Genomic DNA, 16,171 nt, shown 5'->3' on the forward strand with positions numbered 1-16,171 from the left:
CATGAAGGCATGAGGGGTGGATGTGAGGGGGTGGGAGAAAGTGGAGCTGAAAACCATGCAAATACATTCCATTGGCTTTGTGAGTTAAAAAATAAAGAGGTTAAGTCCTTTTGTCTTGATATTTTAAAAGAAGATAGTCTAAAATCTCATAAAAACTCAGAGCCAACGTCTGAAAAGGCTTTTTATTTTCTAGGACATTCCTGGCTTATTTGAGAAAAGTATAAAACTTTAAAGCAGTGGTTGCCTCATCTTTGCATGAGGATCACCTGGAGATGTTTTTTCAAAACTATTCCAAAGCCCAGGCCAATTAAACCCCAAATCTCAGTATGAGCACCAGGCATTTTTAACACTCTTCACGTGATTCCAATATTCTGCCAAGTTCCATAACCACCATTTCCAAAAAAATTAACTCCTTTATACACAATAGGTGAAATAAAAGTGATACCTTAACATAAATACAGCCCATTTGTCAAAGCCCGTCATTTATATATTGAGAAACACGCGTCAAAATCCTATTGTTATTTCTCTTTTACACCTGAGGCAACCATGATAAACACATCAGTACCAGCAAAGTCACTCTGTAATAATTCTAAATTATAAAAACCAACAAGAGAATTCTGATGTAAAAGTTTTCAAAAGCATGCGTGCCTGTGTGTGTGTATGTGTGTGTGTAAAACACATACTTTGAAATGAGGACCTATTGGAAAGAATTACAGGCATAATTTTCCTTCTTAGGTTTGTCTCTTGCAGGGTCTCAGTTTTACCCAAATATTTTGAAATTGTCCAGAGTAAAACATGTCACATGCAACGCTGGGCTATGGCCACTCAAAAGACATTCAATCAGGAAAAGACAAGTCTGAATCCTGTGGCCAGCTCGTGTACCTTAGTGATTTAGGTAATTGTGCGCCTCTAAATCGGATGCGGTGTTATCAGCTTGTTTCTCTAGAGAGCCGGCCACCTCGGAAAGGTGAGAAACATGGTGGGCAAACACAGTGACAGGAGGCCATCCAGATAAGCCGAGAAGCCAAGGAAGCAGGGATTAGCACCTCGGAGATGGTGCCAGGAGGGGCTGGTGGATGAACGGCGGACGCTGAGCAGCAAGGGCCCTCACCTCTCTGGAAGAAAGAGCCAGGCAGGGTCCACTTGCGGTCAGCAGTGCTGTGTAAACCTCTTGAATTCCAAAACAGCTCCCCAACCTCACTCAGCCTCACCTTTCTAGAAGCTCTGCAACTGATGCCCCCTCGGGAAATCCTGCCGGCCCCTCTGCCTGGCGCTGCTCCACGGACCCAGCAGCTCGCTGGCTGCCAAGCTCAGAGCCGGCACCTGATTTAATTGTGGGTGGAGGGAAATAATAGGTTATCTCTAGCAGGTTTTAATAGGATCTTAAAATAGGGGGAAAGTTTTCTGTTATGACATTGACATAGAGGCGATGATTTGGAGTAAAGTAGGATGATGTGAGACGCTTTAAGATTAAATAAGAGCTATATAAAGGCTTGTCAGAATGAATTCTAATGTGCTTGAGACACTTTGCATACTCTTAAATATGCAAAATGTCTCTTGGCACCCTAGAATTCATTCTGACAAGCCTTTATATAGCTCTTCTTTAACCTCGTACCTTATTCTTAGGGAACAGGTAACAGAGATATTCTCTGAAGGAAAGCCACAAAGGGCAGTGTTTTATTGATTTGGTTCTTAAGTGGGGGGAGGGGAAAAAAGAAAACACCATACGAAAGAGCAATCAAAAGTGGAAGCATGTTTAATATTGCTCTACCGTCATCCTGAAAGGCATAATAATTTGAGTTACACATCTGAACTGATTGGAGTTACAGAATCATATCTCCTTTTTGCATTTAACAATATATACAATATAAAATAAATACATTTACACAAATGGACATTTGCTGGAGCACACAGTATGGTACACATCACAAAAATATACAATTGATTGCTTTACAGATGTGAAGCCCATCTACAGCTATAGACAAGGTTTTATTATTATTATTATTCTTTTTACTACTGGCTATAATGCAACTCCTGGATTATTATAAGCAGTTTAAATTTTTTTTGTCCTTTTACGATCTTTGCACATAAGACTGCCATAAAATGTTTTCCTAGGCAGGTAAACAGAGACGCTTAAATAATTAAAATACAATCACCAACACTCATTTTCTCTTCTATAAGAAAAATAGCAGTTTTAAATTTTTTATATCTTTTATGTTATCATTTAAATGCAAAATAGTGGAATAAATACAACAATCTGATCTGATTGAAACACAAGTGTAACTACAGGTAGTCACACAATCATATTGCTTAAATAAGAACCAACCTAAAAGAAGCGAAAGGAAAATGAAAATTATATGGCTAAAACATACACCTTGAGAACTTTCCAGTACTTCACATTAAGTAAATGGTCTTGCTTGAAACTTGAAAAAACTTACCTCCAGCGAGGTTTAAGATGAAGCGTTTACCCTAAAGCCCGTGCAATTCTTTTAGATCTAAATTTTAGTTGTGTTTCCTATTTGTGAGATGCTTGTTCTTTTGTAATGCGGAGAGTCAATTGAACTGAAAACTAAAAATTGTTCTTCATTCTTTTTACATTTCTCCCTCTCAGGTTTTTAGCTGGTTGGCTTTTACTTCTGAAGCCCAGGTACTTCAATGTGATACAGTGAAAACAATGTATATATTGTATATATTTTATTTCTATAGATAGTGTGGTTGAATAGTAGTAACTTAAACCCTGCACAAACTTTCTGGAAAATAATCTTTTGAAACACTTACATATATAAATAATCTTAGAGAATCAGCACCTTTTTTCCCAGGAGTTGTATTTTCCATTGTTATTTTTTCAAGGGATGTGCCAATTTCTGAACTCCTATCACAGCTATAAATTTCAAGTTATTGACCATCTGAATGAATTGCTAATGATGATTTATCTAGAATCACACTACAGTCACTTCTCTACTGAGAAACCACAATCTACGATATAATCCCATATAGCTAATGATAGATACACAGTATTCCTAGCACTAGGCTGATGAGACATCAACCCAAGGTATTTTGTTTAAAGCACACAAAGTAGCAATAGTTTTGGAAATGTGTCCGCACCAAAAAAGTTTTGCAACAACACAGAGCGAGTTAATAACAACATCTGAGAGATGATTGAGTGAAAGCCATATATACAGCATTTAAAAATTAGACTTATCTATATTCTTGAAATATTCAAAGTTTTATTTCTAAGCTATACATTGGTATTCTATAATAAACCATTAGAGAAATTATTCCTTGTTTTGAAAATATTATTATGATTCTGATGTGTATCTGTTTGTAATGAATACTTGTTTGGAGTCTCAATCTCTTAATTATTATTAGGAAGAACCTTATTAATGGTAAGGAATAGAATATACTACTGTAGTCTCCTGAGGAATTGTACATCCAATATTGTCTCTAATTCTACCCTGTGTCTAAAAGCACACACCACAAGAATCCAAACACCACAAGAAGAACAAGACAACAGTCTTTGAATGCAACATAAAATTCAGAAAAGCACAGCAAACATGAAACATTGAAAAGCTGAACTACATTTCTTTTGTTTGTTAGGATTACAATTTTAATTACATTTGTGTACATAGAATAAGACTGTTCACATAATACAGGGAGCAGCTACTAACACTGGTCCATTGGTATAGCATTTGATGGAGGTTACTGTTTATTGGTTATTCAGCGATTGTAGATTTCAGGGGCATCTAATTGATTTCTTCATTAGATTACACCTCTTAACAGTCTGGAACCTGACTGACTTTCTTGCTGTGACAATACTGGTGGAAAAGTACATAGATTGGCTTAGCTCTTGGTAAAAACTGCAGATTAATTTTAACAAACATTCCTAAATGAATCAACTCATAAAGATTGGGGTTTAGAATTTGGTCAGGCGTCTGCTGTCTTTGATGATTTTTTTTTTTTCCCCAAATCCTGGCATTTGCCTTATTGCCTCTAAAGTGAATACTGGCTCACAGCTCCTTCAGGGATAAAGTCTGTAACTTTGCAAACAGGCAGTATTTCATTCCTAACCACCGTGGCAGCTAGAAATCCTATGGCAACTGGACCTCCCAGGGAGAGAGGCGCGCTCCTGATCACTCTACGGATCTGTATTCCAAGTGCAGTGACCACTCGGAGTCACTGCAGGTGTAATCTAATCCTTTGTGTCAAGTGAACACTTAGGTAAACTGGAGCTCATGTTAAGAAACTGATGTTTGGGACCAGACTGGCACACAACATAAATTGCATCCGTGAAAGTATGCACCTTCCTCTCAACTATTGCTTGAGTAAGTTAAATTCCCATATTAACAAATGGCTGAAAAGTGGTAAAGCTGGTACAAAAAAATCTCCATTTGTAAGAAGAAAACGAAACATTTTTTTAAAAATCTTCCTTCAGGATTCATTTGTCCTTCATTATTGTTCGTAATTGTTCAAAGCCAGCACAAAATTGCAGTATTCTTATTTCTCTTTAGTATTGCATGAATGAATAAAGCTTAAACTATTCCCTGAAAAAGTTACATAGTAGCTAAACTAACAAATACCTGGAAGACTTGAAAAAACAATTAAGGAATCAAATGGCTGTAACTGATTTAGATGGAAAAGCAATGATAAGAAGCAGCCGATGCAACGTTGCTTAAGTCATCTAATTAGAGGCTGCTCCCGTGGAATCTAATACTGCACTCAGTCAATTTGTGTGTGTTGCACTGTACTTTTAGGTACGTCGGTTCTGTCTCTTTGATTCCTTAGTCATTGGGGACGTTATGGTTCACAAGAAGTTCACTGGTATCCATATTATGGATCTCCATCCTTTGGCAGGGCTGGCTTCCATAGCTCTCCAATTAGAGACCTCTTTTAAAAGTTCAGCAGCAGAAGGAAGGAAGGAAAGAAGGAAAAAAGGAAGGAGGAAAGGAAGGAAGGGAAAAAAGAAAGAAGGAAGAAGGGAGGGAGGGAAAGAAAAAGAAAGGAAGGAAAATCTTCTTACAACTAGAGAGATTAAAGTTTAAAAGAAAGTGGAAGAATAAGAACAGGAGGGACAAGGGATACAGGAGAAGGAAGGAAGGAAGGAAGAAGGAAGGAATGAAGGAGAGGAAGACTAGGGAAGGAGGAAAAAAAATAACGAGGAAAAGAAAGTGAGAAAAGATACGGAGAAAAGATGAGATCAAGGTAGGAAGAAACTCATCAGGAAGATAGGGAGAAATCTGAAAGCTGCTTCATAGTCTTGCTGCTAAATCATGAGTGCAGTCTTTGTTGATTTTTGACGTTGTTAACTAAACTCTTAAGTTTCTTTGACATCACTCTTGGGTTTATTCTCCCTTTTTCAGCGTGCAGGATAGGATGGCCCCAGGAAGCCTTTAGTCAGACCTTGGCCTCCAGCATTTCCAAAAAAAGTTTGTGCATGGGGACTTTGCCTTCCAGTTTGATGTTGTAGAAATGCTGCACAGCCTTGGTGGAGGTCTGCCTCAGAAGCGGCAGCGTCATCAGCATCTTGCCAGCCCTGCGAGGGTCTTCCATGTGCTGGCCGGCCTCATAATCCTGCAGGGCCTCATGTAAGACATCCTGAAGCTTCTGAACAGCTTCGACATCTTCTATGTGCATGGAGTCTACAAGCAAAGCCAAGAAGATAAACAACAATAAAAAACATGGCAATTCGAGTTGTGAAACTTAAGTCTTATTCTTGAACTTCTCTATGCTGTGAATTGCTCAGGGATTTCCAAAATCTCTATTTTATTTTTCTAAATTTCGCTGCAATAGATAATTTCCAGTGCTGACTTAGGGCGTGGGAATTACTACAAAAATCCATTATTTCAAACCTGTGGGTTTTTCCCTCTGGAATCTGAGCAAGAGAAGACTTTAACAGAATACAGTCTTGGCTGTTTTATTCATTATTTCATTCATATATTTATTCATTCATTCAACAATTATAAAAGCCCATCTGTTAAAAAATTATCCTAAGTGCCATGGAGGTAATGTTGTCTAAAATTCAGATCTTGTACTCAAAAAGCCCATATTTCCCAAAAGGGTAAAAAAGAAGCTGATAACCAAAACTGTAAGATGTTCATGAAAATACATTGAACCTAACATTATGTTCCATTGTAAACTATACACAAATCACAATAAACTGCTCATCTTTCCAGAATTTTTCGTGTTCTCTTAACAATTCATTAAAGCATCCTTACCTAGTCTGCTTCTCTACAGAAAAACACATGAAGTCTTTAATGAATTCTGAAATACTTTTCACATTTGTGAAGGTGAACTTTGCCCATAAGTACTAATTTAAAAACCTAATTCAATCAAGCAAGGAAAGGGTTAACAGGGTTGCCACAATTACTCTTGCGAGAAATGTGAGATGTGAAGGAAAAAATAAAAGTTACAGCTCTAGCTCTAAAACAGACACTTAATTATATACAAGTTTGAATCATTTAGCACGTTTTATTGATTCTGATGACAGTTTATCTGTTAATTACACATAATGGAGTCTTTGGGGGGTTCTTCATGTTTAATAATTCTAGTTCTCTGAGAATGCAGAGCTCTGAGATATATGTAGTTAGCCTAATCTTTCATATAATTCAAATATCAGATCACATGCCCAAAAAGAGAGAGGAAATGTAATTTAAAATCAAGTAGCTAAACATATGATGGAAAAGAATTACGGCAAGGTAATTAAAAGACTGATGGCTATAACCAGTAAATGCTTTTAAAACTTCTAGGTATTTTCTTTACTGTTTTGTTTTGATTTTTACATTGCCATTGTAAAATTGTTGATTCATGAATTGACCATTGTTAACAACTGATTTCTTTAAAAGAGTTTTAGGGGACGTCCCTGGTGTTACAGTGATTAAGACTCCATTCTCCCAATGCAGGGGACAAGGGTTTGATCCTCAGTCAGGGAACCAAGATCCCACATGCGGCAAGACGCAGCCAAAAAATTTAAAAATTAAAAAACTTGAAAAAATGAAAAAGAGCAGAAAAATATAATAACTAAACCATTTCTTAAATACTTGTTTTTGGGTGTGGCCTCTGATAAGCACTTTATCAGTGCTTATCTCATTCATTTCCCAACAGCCCTGTGAGTCAGGTGGCAGTGCTAGTAAGTGTCAGAGTAGGATTAAACTCAGGTGTCTTTGAATCAAAGTATGTTGCCAGAATTTATAACACTGGACATGACATTTCCTTTAAAAAATAAAAGAGTTGAAATTGTCCTCTGAGCTCATCTCACTCAACTTTCCATCTTCATCAAAAATCTTGTCTACGACATTTCTAACGATGACACTGCCAGTTGCGTGGACAGCTTTCTACGTAACAAGGAAAAGAACTAATTGTTAGAAATGTCTTCTTCATCTTTTCCCAAATCTGTGTCCAACTGCCATCGTTTGGTCCTGGTTCTAACTACCGAAACCATACAGGATACATTTTCTTCTTCGACATGGCAGATCTTTAAATGCTTGGAATCAGCTGTATGGTCACCTCGGCCCCCACCCCAAGTCTTGCCTTCCCCACTGCTCTTGCCCAGCAGGAGATATATTATAGAATGTCACAGGAAATGAGGCGAGGACAAATAGCAGAGAGATATGCTCACAAACAGCAATTAAGACTTCAAACTATTCTTTAAAGGCGGTGATTTAGCTTGAGAGATTTAAAAATGATTTAATCAAATTACTATGATAATTTAACTTCCCATTTACAGAAAAGATTCTAACTCATTTTAGCTTAACCCATTCTCGGATCTGCTAATATTTTAAATGCAAACTCACTAAATCTGAACTATTTAATTAGACCATGATTCAGCTGGCAGACTGCTGAAGAAAATATTAATCTCCATTAGGGATCCTAGTTCAAGTTCTGGCTCCGCAGCTTTAATCTGTGTTTTATTCTTGGGGCTAAATTTACACATTTATGCCAAGCTCAATAGAACTGGCATTACTTTATGTAATTATTTAATTTGGTTGTTGGTACTTTTTTTTAACTTTATGTTTTAAAGGAAATTGTCCCAGTATTTGCGCTGATGGGAACCAACTAAATTTAATAATGGAAACCATAGGTTTATGAACTAATCAGACACAGCAAAGCTGAACATTAAAAACATAGAGTGAGCTGCTAAGAAAAAATAAACCTAGGATTTCTGGGTTCAAGCCCAGACCCATTAAATAAGAAAACTGGAGCAGCATGCAGGACATTAGTAGTTTTTAAAATCTAGGTGATTCTGTGGTCAAGTCAGAGTTGAGAATCAGTCAAATAAACAGTAAGACAAATGGTATTCTAAAATAATCAAGATTCCAAAAGACAACCAGAGATCAAATGATATATATAGCCTCAACCATATTTTAAGTTCCAACATCTAATAATAAAACAGAAACCTTTTGTTAAATTCCAGTACTTTCCTCCATGAAGTGGGACCGTAAAGGGACATATCTAATTCAGATCGTTTACTTTGGGAAGACAGCTAAATATCCTTATACTAATAGCTGCAAAATCCATTGAGACTTAGAGCCATGGCAAAAGAAGATTTTTATTTTTACATCTTATCTGGAACAGAACACTGTCCTTCTCAATGGTAAAGTTATCCATTACTGTGGCATTAGGTACAGCCAAATGCCCACGTTCTATTTGGAAACTGTCTTCAGGATTTGTAGCTCATTCTTGGCAATATTTTCTCAATGATGCCAAATCTTATTTTGAGGATGGAATTGAATATTAGACACAGACGAAGCATATTCAGAGTCAAGCCTGACACACATTATCAACTGATACTCAGCCATCTTTTCCATGGAACACAGGTGTTGATTTTCTTTAGTTTGTAAGCTGCCTACATGAAGAGGGGCAGTAAGGGCTCAGCCAATGTGACTCCCTCTCTAATCACCGAAGCAATGAAATGTAGTATGATGAAAAAGAGAAGTGAGCAAAAGCCTACTTTCTAAAAGCAAATTTGTGTCTCCAAATTTTTGTATACGACTGTAAAGAGTCTAATGAAGTGATCTCAGTTAACCAGCTGAGATATTGAAGAAACTGTGTTGTCCACTATGGCAAAATGACTCTTGATTAACCCAGTTAGACTTAAGTTTTCAAAAAGGTGCCAATTATAAAGTTTGGATTAAAAATCAGTAAACTGTATTCCAGGAAGTTGGTAGTTGTGTCACCAAACACTTTTAATCTCTCCAAATCTGCACATAACTAGATAGCAAAACTAAAAACCACAGACAACACTTAGCAGAAACACGAAGTGACAAGATATCCAAAACATACACACACAAACACACACAATCAGAATTATAGTGTGTGTGTCTATCTGTGTTCCTAGCTCTGTCCACTGAAAAGATTCAGGAAGGATGGTCAACCTAGGGATGTAGTAATGGGTACCACCGGCACCCAAGCTGTAATCAGATTCCAAGTCCCAGCCAGGAAATATTAAGGAAGAATATGGAACTCCTTGGGCTTCCCAGGTGGTGTGAGTGGTAAAGAACCTGCCTGCCAATGCAGAAGACATAAGAGACGTGAGTTCGATCCCTGGGCCGGGAAGATCCCCTGGAGGAGGGCACAGCAACCCACTCCAGTATTCTTGCCTGGAGAATCCCATGGGCAGAGGAACCTGGTGGGCTACAGTCCATAAGGTTGCAAAGAGTCAGACACGACTGAAGCGACTTAGTGCACACACACATATAGAACACCTTGTCATGATAACTAGGAAGGAGAGTATCTACAACTACTAAGTCATTCAAAAAAGATTCCATACACTGACCTGCAGAGGTTCCCACTGATGCTATGGGGCAATTTAAAAAGAATTATAATTGCAACTGACTGAAATCCACTGAATCTGTTTAAATACAAGTTTTTATAATGACATTTTAAAAAGAGTGCTGTTTCATTATCTCGAAAACTTGTAAATTTTAAGTAGAAATAATCAAGCATTTATCCTTTTTTCCCACATTCACTCTGTGACTCTGGTAACCAAGTAAGACAAAGACTCTCTGTGTAAAAGTATCCCCACTACAGAATGAAAAAAGAAAGGTCACAATACAAATCACCATGGATTTAGGGAATGAGTTCCAATGGCTGCTGGGCTTCCCTGGTGGCTCAGACAGTAAACAATCTACCTTGCAATGCAGGAGACCCAGGTTTGATCCCTGGGTTGGGAAGATCCCCTGGAAAAGGGAAGGGCTACCCACTCCAGTATTCCTGCCTGGAGAATCCCATGGACAGAGGAACCTGGCAAGCTTACAGTCCATGGGGTCACAAAGAGTTGGGCGCAACCAAGGGACTAACACTTTCCCTTGCTTCACCAAAGAGCTGCTAACATCACACAAAAAAGTGAGACAGCCAGATATCATGTGTCTGCCCAAGAATAACATGCCACCTATAGGTCTAGAAACTGAATCTGATTATGCTGTTTTGGATCCTGTCGCGGGTTTGCACAAGATGCCAAGGCCAGAGAAACAAGATGAGCTGCCCCTACAGGGTGTAAACTGCAAAGTTTGCACTGTGGGGAACTCTGCAGGGCAAATGTCTTGGCTTTTGCAAGAGACAAACTCTAAGAATGTGAAAATGAAAGAATAAATTTTACATGGAAAGAGACTTCACAGATCCATAAGGAGAAGACAATGTTTTTTAAAGGGCAAGACTAAGCTATCAAGTCTGGGGATATACATTCAGCAATAAAGCCATTGTAAAAAGCTAACTGTAAAAGTTGGGAGGAGAGTGGTTACTTTCATGGAAAGGGAGGGGATTGAGATTGGGACAGAACAACTGAGATTGGACACAACTTGACCTTGTTCATTGTGATAGGTAGCAAAATGGTCCCAAAGATACCCAGATTGTCTATCTCTGCAACCTGAATGTTACCCTGTATGGAAAAAGGGACTTTGATATAGGACAGTATCCTATATTATCCATGGGCATTCAGTGAAATCAAGTGTCCTTTTAAGAGGGAGGGGGGAAAAAAAGGCAATGTCACCACTGAAGCAAAATGGTACAGGAATGGCTCTGAAGATGGTGGAAAGAACCACGAGCCAAGGATTATAAGGAACACCACAGTGGAAGCTGTAAAAGACCAGGAGCCAGATTGTCCTATAGAGTTCCCAGAGGCAGTGTGGCCCTGTCCATACCTTGTTGTTAACCTGGTGAAGCTGATCAGGACTTTTGACCTCCAGAACTGTAGGACAATAAATTCGTGTGGTTTAAAGCCATGGGAGCTTCCTTGGTGGCTAAGTGGTAAAGAAACCTGCAGTGCAGGAGATGATGGAGACATGGGTTCGATCCCTGGGTCGGGAAGATCCCCTGGAGTAGAGTACAGCAACCCACTCCAGTATTCTTACCTAGAGAATCCCATGGACAGAGGAGCCTGGCAGGCTTCAATCTATAGTCAAAAAGAGTTGGACACAGCCGAGTGATTTACACTTTCAAGTCACATATTTGCTTTTGTATGTGTATGGGTGTGTTAGTTTGTGTTTTACATTAAAATGGTGAGAGACATAGAGAGAGGTAGAGAGAAACTTGATGAAAATGTCCTTTCTAGAAAGTAGTGAGTTGAGCAGAATTCCTATCAAGACTACAGAAACAGTTGGCAGAAACACCAAGGAAGCTGCACACACATCAAGTAGGGGGTTGGATCATAACACCTTGTAGGTAGGTCTTTTCTAACCCAGAGAAGTTGCAATTCTAATACTGCAAATAAAAATAACTCTGAGGAGACTGGGCTTGACACGTACACACTACTGTATATAAAGTACGTAACTACTAATAACTGACTAATAATGAGGGTCAGTGGTCAAGAATCCAACTGCTGATGCCAACTCTAATCCAACTGGATATGCAGGAGATCTAGGTTTGATCCCTGGGTGGAGAAGATCCCCTGGAGAAGGAAATGGCAACCCACTCCAGTATTCTTGCTGGAAAAATCCCAAGGACAGAGGAGCCTGGCGAGCTACAGTCCATAGGGTCGCAAAGATTTGGGCATAACTGAACACACAGCAGTGATCACTGAGCATGGTAAGAAACATTCAAGAACCAGCTCTATTTTTACATAGGATTTTGAAACATCACAATATGCAAATAAGGGTTGCATTAAATCAAAAAACAATCTACTTTCCTAATATGTCTTCAAAAATAAAATAACCCAAAGAATGATGGCAGATTTGAGCAAAAACTAAAAAGAAGTAGAAAAGACGGAAAGGCATTAAGTTTGCTTTTTTATTTGTGTGATAGTATTAACTATGGTTTTGTCTGGGTAAGAGTTGAGAATAAGCTTCTACCTGCCAAAAAAGACCTACCTATATTAATTTCTTACAAAATCTGGTAAACATTTTGGCTTCAACTATTTTTGTAACTTTCCTGAGTAGTTTTATACCATAACTCTCTACAAAGACAGTAAGAAGATAAAGGAAGCATAAGCAAGCACATGTGCTCAGCAGTGTCCAACTCTTTGCGACCCCATGTACAACAGCCTGCCAAGCACCTCTGTCCAGGGGATTTCCCGGGCAAGAACACTACAGTAGCGTTGCTATTACCTCTTCCAGGGGATCTTTCCAACCCAGGGATTAAACCCGCACCCTTGCATTGCAGGTGGATTTTTTTTTTTTTTTTAACCACTGAGCCACCTGGGAAGCCCAAGATAAAGGAACTGGGGACAAAATTCAAAATGAAACTTAAAATATTAATTTAGGCTGGCAGATCTGAAACTGCACTTGGTAATGTCTTACTCACTGACCACTTTAAAGACGTGGGATATACTTATTTGTAAAACAAACAGCTTATCGATAGCAAGGGACAGAGGGTCCAACCCTCTGTCCTCAAGTAGTCTCACATCTTTTATCGGCTCGCTTCTGTTACCCATAAAACGATACTGGAGATGTCTACTCAAACAGGCAGGTTGTGGGAATCTAAAAAAATTTCCTGGCAGAGGCTCAAAACTAAAATAGAAATGTCTACAGAAAGATACTAAAAATGGATAATCTCTTGTCCATTAGCTAAAACGGTCTCCTGTGTATCAAATCAGCAAACTCCATTAAAATTTCAATAAAACTGTTTGAGGACCCAGTAGATACTAAAGAGCTGTTTTTACTCCTTTACTAATTGTTCCGATCTGTGAAGATGTTACTATTTCTCTATTACAAATTCAACACAAATACACATACCACACATGAAATCTAAGACCAAAGGCATTATCCTCTTTTAAAAGTAACTGAGAGTTAAAATTTTAGGCCAGTTAGGAGAAATAAGGTGCTATTTAATTCATCTGCCTGATTTTACAGAGAAGAAGCCATGCATTCTTAAAGGAGGTAAAAATCTGAAATTGGAGATTAGGGGAAAAAAATCTCTGCTTTAAGGTAAAATGCATACACACACAGTACACAAATAGATTATATAGAGTATTTGTAATATTACTTCACTGGGGACCTATTAGGAAAAACGTATCTAAACAGCCTACCCTAAGAAGAATATGTGGTGTTGGAGAAGACTCTTGAGAGTCCCTTGAACAGCACAGACATCAAACCAGTCAACCCTAAAGGAAATCAATCCTGAATATTCATTGGAAGGACTGACGCTAAAGCTGAAACTCCAATATTTTGGCCACCTGATGCAAAGAGCCAGCTCAGAAAAGACACGGAACAGACCATGATGCTGGGAAAGACTGAGGGCAGGAGAAGGGGGCGACAAAGGATGAGATGGTTGGATGGCATCACTGACTCAATGGACATGAGGCTGAACAAACTCTGGGAGATAGTGAAGGACAGGGAAGCCTGGCGTGTTGTAGTCCCTGGGTTCGCAAAGAGTCAGACATGACTGAGTGACTGAACAAGAAGAGTGATCATGAAAAATAAGATTGAGAGACACTAAAGTTGTATGAGGTTCCAAATACACTGATTAAATATGGCCCCATTCCAGCCTCCAATAGAAATCATCAACTTTTCAATCCCTGAAATTACACCACATTCTGTACATATACCATTTGTATTTGAGAACGAAATACTGTCATGAGATGAGGATAATCACTTATGATTTAAAATTGATGACCAAAATATCATTTGCAGCTCGATATCAATTTGATGTTATTACTCCAGAAGTGGGATTCCCAGATGGCACAGTGGTAAAGAATTCGCCTACAATACAGGAGATGCGGGTTTGATCCCTGGGTCAGGAAGATCCCCTGGAGAAGGCAATGGTAACCCACTACCACAGTCTTGCTGGGAAAATCGCATGGACAGAAGAGCCTGGCAGGTTACAGTCCTGGGTGTCACAAAGAGTCAGACACGACTGACCGTGCATACATGCACACTCTTGAAGTACTGTGTAGAAGTAAAAAGAAAACTCAACTTGAACATGTAGATTCTATTTATTCTCAAACAGCCCAGGGTTAAAATTGCTCTAGGTTGGGGGTGGATCTGGAGTGGCAACAGTTGGCATGTGAGGGGTGGCTATGGAACTTGAAGCTCTTATGACTTAAGCAAAGAGAACGATCGGACTAAAAGTAATTCTTAATCTTAAAGTGCTTTTAATCTTGCACTGCATAAAAGTGAGTATATTACCTTGGGGCTAGTGATGATAGTTTTCAATAAATCTTAGACAAAAGAATCAAAAGAACCAATTGAGAGAATAGAATCATATGCTATAATCTTACCTAAAATGCTTACAGCACTATCTTACTCTCTTTATGTCTCATGAAGACAAAGTGAATTCTAGAATCATAGAATTCCCCAAATGGAAAGAATTCTAGAGATTAGTCAAAACCTCTTGGTTAATGTGTCAGAAAGCTGGGGCCTTACAAGGCCAATGTTCAAATTGTGACCTAGATTCTCCTTTTAAAATTCAATCTCACGAGATGTATCAGGGTGCAATATTTCTCAAGAGATTGTTGTTCTCTATCCAAAATAGAGAATATGTAGTTGAAATGAGCCTATAAAGTTTCTTACCTTCAAATATAAGTGGAATAATTAGAGTTTTCAAATATTAGAATATCGTAATCACAGTATTGTTGCTGTTGTTTAGTTGCTCAGTCATTTCTGACTCTTTGTGACCCCGTGGACTATAGCCTGCCAGGCTCCTCCGTCCATGGGATTTCCCAGGCAAGAATCCTGGAGTAGCTTGTCATTTCCTTCTCCAGGGGATCTTCCCAACCCAGGGACTGAACCAGTGTTTCCTGCAAGGGTAGGAGGATTCTTTACCACTGAATCACCAGGGAAGCCCTAATTACAGCATTAGCTCACGATACATTGGGATTTTTGGCTGTGTACCTAAAGACAGGGAATATACTTTCAATGGCTTTCTGGTGTTATAAATATTCCTGAATTCATATGTGACAGAAACACAGCTACAAAAATTATGACAGCCATTATCAGGAAGCCAATTCCCTGTTTCCCAAGCATAAGCACAACATTTATAATTATTGAATAAAGACAGGTGTTTAAAATAAGCTGAAATTTAGATTAATGAGACAATGGTTGTTAACACCGACAGCCCGAAGGAGAATGCTGAGATATTATAACAATAAAGTAGATTTTTTTTCTCCACACAAAGTCTTTTACATTAACCTAAAATTTCTAAATATGAAAAGAAAAATTTACAAAATTTTTGGTATGTTTATGAGAAGTATTAAAATATATTCACATTGATGTATTTGGCAGCTTAAGAAACACTGGTTCCTAGCAAGATCTAATCTACAACTTTATTGATGTCCTTCAAATAATGGTTAAAAAATGGAATAAAACAGCATCATATTGGCAGTCTCAAACAAAATGACTTTCTGAGTGGTTTATCCCAAGCTAAAACAGTAGGGCTTACAGGTTGGATGGATGAGAGAAAGCTATATTTACGCGACGAAGGAGAGGTGACACCATGTAGAAATTAAAAGCCCTTATAGTGCTTAATCACTACTCCTTCATTACAGACTCTGATTCTGTTAGTTTTTCTTGGTACTGAGAAGCTGAAAAATGTTAGAATTACTCACAGGAGAATTTTGTGATGTGGAGAAGTAGCATACTACTGAATAACACTATGCTAGAAGAGAGGGTTTGTTGACTATTTCTGGCTTAACACATGAAAAATAAACTGACTAGTTCTTTAAAGAGTTTCTAATCACCACTCATTGCTCAAAAGTAGGTCACTTCCTCCCCCTCATATAGAAGAGAATGTGGGATTCGAACATCAT

The 16,171-nt window shown here is 38.4% G+C and overlaps 1 protein-coding gene across 7 annotated transcripts in view; it reads right to left on the reverse strand.

The window, feature by feature from the left end:
- Window positions 1-1,738: 1,738 nt before the first annotated feature.
- ESRRG (estrogen related receptor gamma) overlaps window positions 1,739-16,171 on the reverse strand; it is a 696,017-nt gene continuing 681,584 nt past the window's right edge. For all 7 annotated transcript variants that reach the window (XM_010813097.4, XM_059875662.1, XM_059875660.1 and 4 more), the window contains one exon: window positions 1,739-5,636. In XM_010813097.4, the coding sequence (XP_010811399.1) occupies window positions 5,392-5,636 (245 nt within the window). In that variant the 3' untranslated portion in view covers window positions 1,739-5,391. The remainder of the gene's footprint in view (window positions 5,637-16,171) is intronic.

Source organism: Bos taurus, chromosome 16, assembly GCF_002263795.3.
Source record: "Bos taurus isolate L1 Dominette 01449 registration number 42190680 breed Hereford chromosome 16, ARS-UCD2.0, whole genome shotgun sequence".
Classification (NCBI taxonomy): domain Eukaryota; kingdom Metazoa; phylum Chordata; class Mammalia; order Artiodactyla; family Bovidae; genus Bos; species Bos taurus.